Source organism: Peromyscus leucopus, chromosome 16_21, assembly GCF_004664715.2.
Source record: "Peromyscus leucopus breed LL Stock chromosome 16_21, UCI_PerLeu_2.1, whole genome shotgun sequence".
NCBI lineage: Eukaryota > Metazoa > Chordata > Mammalia > Rodentia > Cricetidae > Peromyscus > Peromyscus leucopus.
This window is the reverse complement of record NC_051084.1, coordinates 11,125,371-11,137,776: the sequence shown is the minus strand read 5'-3', so window position 1 is coordinate 11,137,776 and position 12,406 is coordinate 11,125,371. Positions and strand designations below refer to the sequence as shown.

General features: G+C 59.8%; 1 protein-coding gene across 1 annotated transcript in view; it reads right to left on the bottom strand.

The window, feature by feature from the left end:
* Scube3 (signal peptide, CUB domain and EGF like domain containing 3) overlaps positions 1-12,406 on the bottom strand; it is a 33,815-nt gene that overhangs the window by 4,966 nt on the left and 16,443 nt on the right. Inside the window, exons 8-23 of the mRNA XM_037199551.1 lie at positions 11,090-11,137; positions 9,250-9,366; positions 7,624-7,746; positions 7,098-7,214; positions 6,265-6,390; positions 5,889-6,005; positions 5,646-5,750; positions 5,304-5,420; positions 4,863-5,018; positions 4,464-4,679; positions 3,957-4,118; positions 3,583-3,750; positions 2,981-3,142; positions 2,447-2,644; positions 1,919-2,071; positions 1,738-1,817 (exon numbers count right to left, since the gene is read on the bottom strand). Coding sequence (XP_037055446.1) covers positions 1,738-1,817; positions 1,919-2,071; positions 2,447-2,644; positions 2,981-3,142; positions 3,583-3,750; positions 3,957-4,118; positions 4,464-4,679; positions 4,863-5,018; positions 5,304-5,420; positions 5,646-5,750; positions 5,889-6,005; positions 6,265-6,390; positions 7,098-7,214; positions 7,624-7,746; positions 9,250-9,366; positions 11,090-11,137 — 2,165 coding nt within the window. The remainder of the gene's footprint in view (positions 1-1,737; positions 1,818-1,918; positions 2,072-2,446; positions 2,645-2,980; positions 3,143-3,582; positions 3,751-3,956; positions 4,119-4,463; positions 4,680-4,862; positions 5,019-5,303; positions 5,421-5,645; positions 5,751-5,888; positions 6,006-6,264; positions 6,391-7,097; positions 7,215-7,623; positions 7,747-9,249; positions 9,367-11,089; positions 11,138-12,406) is intronic.

Genomic DNA, 12,406 nt, shown 5'->3' with positions numbered 1-12,406 from the left:
CTAGCTGTGTGTGTGTCCTCTGTGCGGCATGCTAGCTTTGTGTGTGTCCTCTGTGCGGCACGCTAGCTGTGTGTGTGTCCTGTGCGGTATGCTAGCTGTGTGTGTGTCCTCTGTGCGGCATGCTAGCTGTGTGTCCTTTGTGCCCTGCTTCTCCTCTACTCTTCCTCCCCTGTGGAACCAGGGCTCTTGTAGTCCTCAAATATACCCCACTACCGCCGTTCTCACTAGCGTGGAATACTCCTTTCAAGCCCTTTCCTCCTGGCATCTCCTGCCCCCCTCACTAGATGCCAGGGACTGTGCCTTAGACCTGCCAGGAAAAGGCACTGGCAACCTCAGCTCAATCCCCAAGACCCATGGTGTGGGGGGGGGAGCACTCCTCCAAATTGTCCTGACCCACACATGCACATATTCCCCCACCCCCACTACACATGCCCCCCACACACCCAACAGAACTAACAACACATCTCCTGCGTCTAGGCTGTACCCACAGATTCCTGAAATGGGTGGGGCTTCCAGCCTCTCAACTCCACTTTAATCAAGTTGTACTCTACTGTCCTTTGGTTTGGGGACAGAGACTCACTGTGTGGCTAGGGCTGGTCTGAAGCTCACTGTAGACCAGGCTGACCCAGAGCTCACAGAGCTCTGCCTGCCTCTGCCTCTGCCTCTGCCTCTGCCTCTGCCTCTGCCTCCCAAGTGCCGGGATCAGCAGTGCGCACCGCCGGACCTACAGCAGCGGCACTGTGGTGTAAAAGATGGCCGCACTGCACATCTGATTGGCTGTTGAGATGGGGTCCTTTGTGTTGCCCAGGCTAGACCCTTAACTCTTGGGCTCAAGATCCTCCCACCAGAGCTCCTCGACAGTCCAAACCTTATGTGCACACCGTCACACCCAGCCACGTTTGATTTGAAGTGACGGTCAGGGCTGGAGAGACAGCTCCGAGGTTAAGAGCACACACTGCTCTGGCAGAGGACCTGAGTCCTCTGAGGACCTGGCAGAGGACCTGAGTGCAGTTCCCAGCACCCACACCGGGTGGCTCACAACCGCCTGTGACTCCATCTCCAGGGGATCGGATGCCTCTGGCCTCCCAGCACTCACAGGCACATAGCCACACAAATACCATAATTAAAAGTGAAGTAAAAAAAAAAAAAAAAAAAAATTGGAAGGCATTGTGTGTATCCCTGGCTGGTCTAGAACTCCATGTACAGAACAGACTAGCCTCAAACTCACCAAGACCCACCTGCCTATGCCTCCCGAGTGCTGGTATTAAAGGTGAGCACCACTACAGACGGCCAGACTCTACAGGGCGTTGTCCATTCCTCAATGTCAGAGATGTTTCTTTTCCTCTGATCTATAATCCCAGCACTTAGGAGGCAGAGGCAGGAGGAACTGAAGTTCAGCCTGAACCACGTAAGACCTGGTCTAAAACACCGAAGCAAACACTGCTCTACGTTTTATGTCCCCTGCATTTCTTGATGGGAAAAGTAGAGGACACTTCTTCTCCTCACCTTCTCTTTCACCGCCCAAAGTGTGGCGCAGCGGGGTAACGCTACAGTTCTAGGAGCTAGACTCAGAGCCCAGGCCGGCCACGGGTGAGCTCTTCAGAGTTCTGTGCCTCAGCTCTCTCATCTGGGGAGTGGCAATGAGCCAGGACAGGATGTCCTGCTGGCGCTCAGCATTTTACCTGCACATTGGTGTGTGCCCGTGTACGTTAGCTGCCATAGTGAATATTCACTTGCCTTTAGGATCTCCTGGTGGTTTTCGGAGGCGTAGAGCCGGCCGTCCCGCACTATGTCTTCCACCAGCTGCTCATAGTCCTCTGTGAAGTCAACCAGGGTCGGGGGCTGAGGGTGGGAACTTTGCTCCCCTGGTTCCCTCCCGAGACCAACCCGCCGCTCCACCCCGCCTGTCCTTGCTCACCATCATAGGTCACGTAGGGAATCTGGAAGCCTCGAGCGCTGTTGGCTTCACTAGTCTTGAAGTTGATCCAGAGTTTCCTGGAGCGGGCCGTGAAGGCGATGGGACGCTCATAGGTCTGGCAGGTCTCATAAGTGGTGATGGAGGATGGCGAGGCTGGCAAGGCAAGCGTCAGGTCAGAAAACAGTGGGGCTCCCTCCCCCACACACGCCTGCACACTCCCTCCTCCATCGTTCCCGGGGTTGGTCTGCATGCTGAAACTGCACGATCACGTGGTGTATTAAAATGGACATTTACACCATCAGAACGACAGAAGGGCTAGGGTTAGAGGTCATGCGTTCAGCAGCACCGGCAGCCCAGCCTGAGACTAGCTTCTCCGCCGCTCTCCACCAAACGTCCTGTGCCAGCTGCTGTCCCCAAGGCTTTGCTCACATCTGCTCTCCTTGGTTCCCAACATCACTGCCCCAGCTCTTCCTCTTTCCCAACCAAATCCCAGCTGTCCTTCCCTGAGCCCACTCTGGAGACACCCACAGTTCTTTCTCATGACGAGAACGTCCCCACACTCGTCCTCGGATGGCAGGAAGATCTCAGGGACCACGATAAGGATCTTGCGCTTGGGTGGGGGGTTGATGTTCCAGATACACTCCACGCCCGCTGGGTAGTTGCCCGGGTAGTTGGGAGACTCGATGTAACCAGTGAATTCACCCAGCTCCCCACCACACTGCCGGTCTGCAGCCACACCCCAGGAGATAGAACAGGAAAAGGATGCAGCGTCAGTAGGGGACCTTGTTGAGCAAGCTGAAGAGTTTGAAGATGGAGGACAGGCATATAAGGTAGCCACCATGCTAGTTCACCATCTGCTCTTCAAGTTCTGGGTCCACCCTCCTTCCTGCCCTTTCATGCCTGAAAGGATGCTCCAGGCTTAGCCCTCGGGCTGGCCTGGAGACTGAGGGGACTGGGACCATGCGGAGGTTGGACTTGCTGCTGGTTCACCCCCCACCCCTTATCCCACGCCCACGGCTCCGAGATCTCTCTCCACTTCCCACAGGCTGGCCTGCCGCGTACTCTTGCACTGGGCCACACTGGTAGAGCCGTCAAAGTCGGTGCTTGTGTTTCCAGGGCAGCGGGTGCAGAAGTTCTGACGGAAGTGTGGCTGGTAGGAGCCCATGGCACAGCGGATGCAGCGGTGGGTGCTGGTGTTGTAGTAGTGGCCCGGGGAGCACTGGACTGCAGCAGGGGGGAAGGGGGCATGAGCTGAGGCCGTAGGGAGGTGGGCATCTGGGCGGAGGACGGGCAGGACACGTTGGTCATGGGGAAGCAGGAGATCAGCGGCTCCCAAGCTCCTTCCGGGGTCCCTACCTTTCCCAGTCAGGCCAGAATTTAAGGCCAGGGAGAAGCCTTTGCCGAGTGGCTGGCTGCAGCGCCAGGCTCCTCCTGCAGGCACTGGGCAGTGCCAGACTGGTGGGGGAGCTCACTTGCGGGTGAGGGGGCCGGCAGTCTGACAGTGGGTTACTGGTTACTCTGTATTCCCGGGTTGGTTTGGTTGGGCACCTGGGGCTTTGCTTTCCAGGGAATATGGTAGGCTAACACACTCAGGTCTGCTTTGCAAGGGACTTGGAAAGTTTCGGATGCCAGGGAGGCCCTGGTGGAGTAAGGAACCTCCTCACCTTTGGTGTCACAGTCCTGGAAGGAGATTGCCCCCTCATGCTTGGTAGTGAGGCCTCCACCACAGGGGAAGCACAGGGTTCGTCCTGCTTCGGGCTGATAGGTGCCCCGTGGGCATGGCTGGCAGGGCTTGAACCCGTCTACTGAATGTTGGCCAGGTGGGCACTGACCTGCAGTGAAGCAAGGGCCCAACTCTGATGGGGTGGTTCCTCTCTCACTCCACGGGGTCACCCCAGTCTCAGGGAACAGAGGCATACGAACAGGACATCAAATGGAGAGCGGCCTGGAGCCTGGGCCTGCCCTTTGGAAAATCCCATGCCCACGGCCGTCCCAGGGCCCACCCTAGCCCAGTCTGTGGCGTTTGCTCCCCTGGCACCTGCACACGTGGTGACGTTGGTGGCTCCAAGAGGCCCATGGGCATCACTCCCAGGGCAGAGGTCGCAGGAGAGCTGCCCTTCCCTCTCCTGGAAGGTGCCCGCTGGGCATGGCACACACTGCTCCGTCTGGCCGTGGTAATACGTTCCCTGCGGGCAGCTGACTGAGGGAGAGTCGGCCGCGCTAGCCACCCCCCATCTCCCACCACCCAGGCCTAAGACTCCCCTTCCCACTCCTCCAGATATGGGGGACGTCTGTCAGGGAGCTAACAGAATCGTGCTTAGAGAGGTGGGGAGGTCAAGTCTGTGTGCGGGAGGGCTGCTGGCCCTGCCCGGTGTCCTAGACGTCAGCCTGGGACCAGGGAAGGGAGGACAGTGGTCAAGAGGGTCCTCACTGCCTCCCCGTTTGAGATCGGCACCTGAGGCAAAGGGTCCGGCTCCGCTCTGAGCCAGGGCCGTTAGGCCTCCCCCGCTCCCCACACCCTTGGCTTCCCATCCAGCTCTCTTACCACACTTGGTGCCCGCCCGGTGCTGCCCGGGCCTGCAGACCTCCGCCGGCTCTGCTCGGTCCCCGGCTCCCTGGCCTGGCTTGTGGGCCAGCTCATAGTCCAGGCCTGCCAGCCGCAGCAGGAACCTGTCCTGGTTGATGGACTTCCTGAGCATCTTCAGGGACCCTTTCAGTCTTCGCTCCATCCTCTGTCGGAGGCAAGGCAGCCCGCAGCTGGCTGGGAATGGACGGTTGTAGGAGTAAGAAAGGATGAGAGAGTGGTCAGAGCGGAAGGCAGGGAGCAGTGGCAGGAGGCGGATGCACGGGAGAGAGGCGGTCCAGGCGCTAGCTCGCTAGCTGTCTCCTGGACCCAGGCTTGCCTTCCTCTTTGGCCCTCCACCCGACAGCGTCATAGGCCCACCTGTTGTTTCTTCCGCCCTGACCTCAGCCTCCAATTCCAGGGTGAGCCGGGTAACCTCCTTGCCGGGGGTCCGTGCCCGTCGGCCCTTGCCCTTGCGAGAAGAGTCACACTTAAGGTGGATGAAGGTGACTTGGCAATCGGAGCAAGGGGCACCACCTAGAAACAGAGGCCTTGTCAACTCCAACCTCGGGGGCTCCCGCTATAGACAGAGTTCTCCGTCCTGGCTCTCACTTCCCCGTTGAGCCCAGGCAGCCCTGAGCCCACCTCTGCCTGCAACCTTCTCGTCTCCTCTCTACCCAGTGGAAGGGCCCTAGTCTACAATGGCTTCCCCCACCCCCGTTTCTGTCCAGAGTTGAGGGTGCAGGTGACTCGCTGGACAGGACCAAACGGGCTGAGGGGCACGGGAGAGTTGGGTGGGCCCCATGGGAGTGCGGTCCAGACCTGGCCCCGGGGCTCTGCTGGCTTCCTCCGCTCGGCCTCTGTTCCGCAGATGCAAACGGCATTTGGCGTCCTTGACCTTGAAGGAGGCCCGCTGCTTAACTGACAGCGCGGCAGCCTCTGCAGGGGGAGAAGGGCTCAGCACAGCCTGGGGCTGGGGTGAGGCTGCAGCGGGAGGGGGCAAAGCTGGGCAGTGAGGGTCAGCGGGAGAGCAGGGTGGGAGAGCTGAGGGCGTCCGCATAGGAGGCCAAGGTAGAGGGTCACCAAGTGACACGTGAGGCCGGGGGATGAGTGAGAGAGAGCTGTGCTGTTCAGGGAGGGGGAGGGGGAGGGCTTTGTGCTCACCGTGGCAGTAGTTGGAGGTGGTGCTGTTCCCAGGGTGGCTGACTCGGGCTGCAGCAGCTTTGGGGCTGGGGGTACCACAGCTCACGGTGAACCCATTCTCGGACTCTGAGAGAAGGGACCGATCACAACTCTGACCCGCCGCCTCCCAACCCCCAGTGGTCGCAAGAACCCCAGGGGGGCAGAGGGGCCCCGCTCAACAGCCAGCTCCTCCCCCAAGCTCTCCAAGCCCCTCTTCCCACATACCTGGCAAAAACCGGGCCCTGGAGGGGCAGGTCAGGGCACAGGTGTCCTTCTTGCCAGACCGATTGCAGCTAAGCATGGCTTTGGAGGCCCCAGGACTGCCCTGACACTTCACCGGCTCTAGGAAGGGAACCAAGGCCTGAGGATGTGGGACAGGCCTCGCCCACCTTCTCCCTCAGATGGTTAATTCGGAAAAGGAGATTATCTATGTGCAGAACTACAGATGTGCCCAAGGACACTGGGCACATCTTACAGAAATGGCATGCCTAGCCCAGCTGGCTACATTCCTCCCCCTTCTCCCCCTCACATCTTCCCACCAGACCCCAACCTTCCCCTGAAACAGCATTGCCAGGTCCGGCCAGCAGAGGGCACCACACACCTGTGCAATCCTTTCCGTTCCAGTGAAGGCGGCCCTGGCCCGCGGGGCAGGTACACTGATAGCTGCCAGGGGTGTTGATGCAGCCAAAGCGGCAGCCTCCCTTATTGATGCTGCATTCGTCCACATCTGTGGGAGGAGCAGGGAGACAGACTGGCGGTGGCGGTGGTGGAGGAGGAGCCAGGACTGGGCCGCAAGTGAGGCCCTTTGGTAAGTGTCTAGACACACTGAGCTATGCAAGGTGAGGGAATACCTTATCGAGATCCCGTGTGTATTTACAGATCTGTCAGGTAGGGAGAGCTCATGTTAAATATTCTCACAAAGACACTGAAGGGTTCTCTGGCCTGTGGAGAGCTCAAACGTCTTCCTCTTCTCTCTATCCCTAGTCAAAGACACTGTTGAGCGGGTGCCAACTTGAGCAGCAGTTCAGTGCCTTCCGCTCTCGCCCTCTCACTGGCTAGAGCCTGAGGGTGGGTCTCTGGGGACAGTGATGGGGATGGAGGGTAGAATTCAGGAGCAGAGCCTGGGCACGGTGGGGGACCGCCTGCGGTCTCAACCCTTGCAGGTGGAGGCAAGAGGATCAGGAGGTCAGGGTCACCGCTGGCTACGGCCTAGAGTTCATGAAACCCTAAAATAAACATCCTGCTGGCGGGGTGCTGTTCCCTGGTGCCCAGTCTGCCAGCTGGCCTGGCGAAGCTTTCTTCTTTTTTGTCATGTTGGATGCAGGCATGACATGTATCCAGGGGTTTCTTATCGCCACAAACCAGCACGGGGGCACCCGACACTGGGGGGCAGGGAGCTGAGGACTGAGGCGGCTGGGGAGCTTGCTGGCTTACCCCCGCAGTGAGTGACACCATACAGCAGGTAGCCACGATGGCAGAGACACTGGAAGCTTCCTGGCGTGTTGACACACATGTGGTCACAGGTTCGATCAAAGGAGCACTCGTCTATGTCTGGAAGAGCAAGGGTTTAAGACCCTGAGTCTGTCTGGCCCGTGCTCGGGTGCAGGACTTTGGCGTTGAAGGAGACCCCGGACTGCCTCCAGGTCTGTGACTGAGCAGGACCAACACCCTGTGGCCCTTGCCTGGAGTTGGTCAGGGTCTGGAACGTGTGGGTCATGGCCTAGCTGCAGCAGACCACATCTGGAAGGACCTGGATTGTGGTGCAAACTCTCTCACCCCCTGCCACGCTGTGTGCTCTAGCATGGAGCTGTGGTCTTGGAGGAGGGAAGAGTCCCACTGGCTGCCTGTGGCTCACACTGCCGGTACAGATGCACCCATGTCCACGGAGTTGTTTAGACTCCAGCATCCCTGAAGCTCTCACACCGAAGAGCCTCTCCAGAAGACCCCCCAACCTGCTTACCCTGGCAGCTCCTTTCATTGATGAGAAGTTTGTAGCCCTTCTTGCAGCTGCATTCAAAGCTGCCCACCGTGTTGCGGCAGATGTGGTCGCAGCCCCCATTGCTCAAGCGGCACTCGTCTATGTCTGGGGAGCGGACAGAAGAGAACAGAGGACAGTACTGAAGGCTAGGAGCAAACCGGAGACAAGGGAATCGGGGAGGGGCCTGGAGGGCCCCTTCTAACCTGGCTGCCACCGCCAGGCCCCATGTCTTCCCTGTCAGGACATCTGGCCCCTACAGCACCCTTTCTCCTGGGGCTGAGTCTAGGAACCACCTAGACCAGCAGAGAACAACCGTCTGGGGACCGTTAGGGGGCCAGGAGGCCATCTGAACTCCAGGCTGGTCCACATCCCTTACTCTGCAGCTGGTAGCCCTTCCCAAGACTGTAGGCAGGGCTCCTTCGGATGCCTGACTCCGGTCACAAAGGTCGGGGCAGGAACGCTGGGGGGGGGGGGGGGGGGCTGGTTATAAGGAGAGCCTAAGGGACTTGCTGGCAAGGGGCAGCCTTCAGGGAAGAGGAACCCCAGAAGGGACTTCCAAGAGAGAAAGGCTGCGATGAGGAGCGGGGGCCAGGCAGGGGACTGGACTGCAGCGGTCTGGAGAAACTCAGAGCCTGGCAGCTTTTGGTACTGGAGGGAGAGGGGCGGGTGAACAGCTTCCTTCCTGAGGTCAAGTTCCCCTAGCTGGTGGCAGACAGGACCCAGGCTACTCACCACTCCTGGAGGGAGGGGGCAGGGACTCCACTCTTAGTCTACCTGTCAACAGTCCTTCCCAGCAGGAAACCTCTCAACTGCGGCAGCTGACCTGGTGCCCTGGCCCTCCCCCTCCTGCAGCTGTTGGGCCAAAAGACACAAAGAGGGCGCCCGCCCGCACTACCTCCCTGTCCCCCCTTCCCCTGACCAGGGGACACAGACATGATGAGTCATCATTTTCAAAATGGCTGCCCTCCCCCCTTCTCCCTCGGGGTCCACAAATGGCAGCTAACTGGAAGGAGGGGACGTACAATGGCTGGGCTGGGAACTCAAACCACAGTGACGCTAGCCCGAAAGGTTCCCCACGCAGACTGTATACACGCTAGATTGTATACAGTTCATCCCCAGCACATCTGTGAGCGGGGTGCAATGGAGGGCGCCGGCCACGGCAGCCTGGAGGAAGCGGCCCAGGCCCTGGAGCAGACGGAGCCGGGCTCTGACCCCGCAGCAGCCAGGCTCTCATGTAGGTGCTTCTAACGCTCCCTAGTACAGCTTTCCTAAGGGACATACCCTTCCAGAGCCGCTGGGGAGACCTGAGGAAGGCAGGTCCAGAAGGTTAAAAAGCCCCCGTGACCTCAGGCACAGTCAGCTCAGATGTCCTGCTAGCTCAGGGATGGCCATGTCCATTCTCCCCAGTGCAGGGACAGGGTGAGAGTCCCAGGGGAGCAGAGGCCCAGGAGGCAGCACAGTACCAGCTGGACCCAGTGCCCTTAGCTCTGTCCGGGCTTCTTTGTAAGGGGAGTTGAGGCGGTGTGGCCGGGTAGGAGCTCTCTCACCTCCGTCCCCACCCCTTCCTCTGGCGGAGGTCGCCATGTGCCTGTGCGCAGGCCTCCTCACCTTTGCAGGTCTTCCGGTCTGGCTGCAGCATGAAGCCCACGGGGCAGCTGCAGTGCACGCCGGTCGCCGCGTCGTGGCACTTACTGTCGCAGCCTCCGTTGTTGACGGCACAGGTCTCTGTGAGGGGGGCGTGGGTAGTGCCGGGGTTATGGCCTAGAAGAACGCCACTCAGGTAGCAGGGCCTGAGGGCAGGCCTCGCCCGCCCGCCCCGCCACCGCGCTGGGGTTGAGCAGAAGCCCTGGGCTCCAGCCTCCCCTTCCTCCCAGGGCCCAGCCCTCACAAGTGCAGCCAAGCGCTCCACATCCCTGCCCCCTACTTGATTGAAACAAGGTGGACAGCGGTGAGGCAGGTACAAGCCGGAGCTGTCAGGCGGGAATGTGCTGGGGGGTGGGGGTGGGGAAGCAGGAGAGATGAAAGCGAGGCGGGGGGGGGGGGGTGTTCTGCCCGCCAGGGAACGGAAGGGACAGACCAGTTTCCTCCCATCTAGGGGGTGGGGGGCTCACGGCGGACAGTCTCCTAATAGGCTTGGTGGGAAGAGTGTCTCAAGACACGGAGGGCTGCCCATTGATCTATCCTTCCCTGACACTGCAGGCCTGACCCCTGCCTGCCTCGGAGGAGAGAGCCAAGCCGGGTCATCCACCTTCAACTCCTCCCCAAACCCTCACGTCCACTGGACATAAGCTGGCTGTCTGGTTCTTTCATTTTGCTGGTGAGATAATGTGTAAGAGTTGGCTAGAGAGGGGGGGAATCCAGAGGGAAGGTGGAAGGTCACAGCAGAGTTCAGAGCCCTCCTTGTCTGCCAGAGCAGGAGGAAAACAGATGTCAACAGCTGCTTTGGGGAGGGGGTCCGAGGGAGAGCCGCCAGCCCCAGGAGCCCAGAACCTGACATGGGAACCTGGAGGGATGTGGCCTGTCCTGGAGGCACCAAGCATCCTCCCATTAGCACCCCAAGGTCCCCATGGGGCAAGAGAGGAGAGCTCTTCTCAGAATCAGGATGTCAGGTCCGCCCTTGTCACCACTGAGGGCAGTGTACCGGGGCTCTAAAAGAAGCCCACCTCTGCCCGCCAGTCCCTGGCATGCCTGGTCTGGAAGCAGCCGCAGTGGGTTCTCCTCTCACTGTGGTCTCCCCGAGGTTCCCCCAGACCACAAGGAGCTCAAGTACTGTTCCCCCCACCCCCTAGAAGGACTTGAAGTGTGGAAAGAGAGCCACCAAGGCCTGGACAAGATCCTGTCTGTGTGTAGATCCTCGGGAGGACCCAGGATGGGCACAGAACTGGCACAGTGCCCACCCCAGGCTGCACCAGGAAGTGGACAGTTGCTCAGAGCAGGGAGGGTGTCAGGAGGGCATAGCCTGTGTGGGGCCCTGACCACATGCTACATGCTGTCCTAATCACTCCCTCCTCCTGCAGACGAGTGGGCTGAGCGCCAGAGCAGACGGGGCTCACTCGAGACTGGCAGAGCCAGGATCCGAACTCAGGGCTGCTGAACCCAATGTCAGGCAGAGATCAGCAGCTGTCGTTGGGTGATGTACTAGCAGGAACCCAAGAAGGATGACCCACAGGGGACAGGCACCCAACTCTGATGCGCCTTATCTCGGTGGCACAGTGGGAATGGTGGCAGAGGCTTTAGATGCAGTGGCAGAGGGGTGCTGACGGCTGGGGAGGGGGTGGGGTGTTAGCAGGTGGTAAGGGACTCAGGTTCCCTGACCCCTGATGGGTCTTGTGCCTGCATTGCCAGGGGAGCCCTGCTGGGCATGCGGGTTAGTGGGAGCCCCGGCGGGTTAGTCCTTCCCTGCAAGCCAGTGCGAGCGAGCGAGCGGGCGGAGAGCAGACATATTTACCGTTAGAAACGGCCTGGGTGGGCACGCGCTGCTCTAGCCGCCTCTCCCCTGTTTGACATTGTGAAGAAGCTGTTCAGACGGGGGCGGGCGCCACCGCAGCCCACCTGTACCCTCCGCCCCGAAGGGCCAAACCACTAGTCCTGTACGGTGATCCCCGGGCCCCCAGATCAGCCTCGTTCCTCAGCCTCGCCCTGCCTGGCACCCTCGGAGAAATCGGGCCCCCACCAAGTGACTATAAAACAGAGACTGGGTCTCAGAGAGCAGCTGTGGGTCCAGCGCCCCGCAGCACGTCAGAGGCAAAGCTGGCAGGAGACGTCAAGCCTTGCGTTCAGCCACCTCCCAAATCCCTTCTGTTTTAACCACACTAAAGTCCCCGTCTCTCCAGTCTGAGTGCCCAGGTAGCCCAGTGACATTTCCTCCCGCCACGGCAAGTGAGCTCGTCTCCCTCAGAGCAGAGGGAGAGGGATGGAGAAGGCACAGGACATTTGCTCTGTCCTGCCTGGATGCCGCTGCCGCTGCTGCCCAGTGGGTGCTCTGGGTCTTGGGTTAGAGACGTCAAGCTGGATAAGGACATTTTCAACGAGCAGCCATGTTTGAGAGAGCATCAGAACACAAACCCCAGAGGGAGCCCTGCCTCTTCCCCAGTGGGCCTCTGTCTCTTCTCCCTAGGGACCACATGCAGTTTCTTCTAGAAGGATCTGGGGGGGGGGTGTCCAAAGGGTGGTGGGAGGTTTGCGAAGCAGATGATTAGCCCTATCAGGAGAATAGGAAAGGAGCTGGAACAACCCAGCCAGAGAGAGCAAGAGGAAGGCCTGAACCCGTTTTGGGTCTTTGAAGAGTTAGAGCGCCAGCAGGACAGGAGAGCATTCCGCTACAGCAGGCCTTTCCATCAACATCTGGAGCAGGCGCTGGGAGCCCTGTGCGAGCCCATCTGCTCCCCTGCCCTGTGGCTGAAGTGAAGAGGACAGGGCTTCACAGAGCCACGGTGCTCGCCTTTCCTTCCCCGGCCTGCTGTGGCCCACCAGATGGGCATATCTCCATAAACACCCGTGCCCACAGAGCAAGTACCTATCTGTGCCTGGCTGGAGACCTGCCTCACCCCCAGCCAAAGTCCTTCCTCTCATTCCACCTCTCTAAGGGGATACACTGTCCAGTCATCTCGCCACTGAAGAAAGAGCAACAGGGAATTTGAAAGGGAACTTGAAGGAATTAGCTCATTCAGGGTATCTGGAGACCCGGTCAGGCCTAGGAATTCAGAAGGGTTTCAGGCAGAGGGATGGAAGGCTGTAGCAGCTGAGGGGTGTGGCAGCCGCAGGC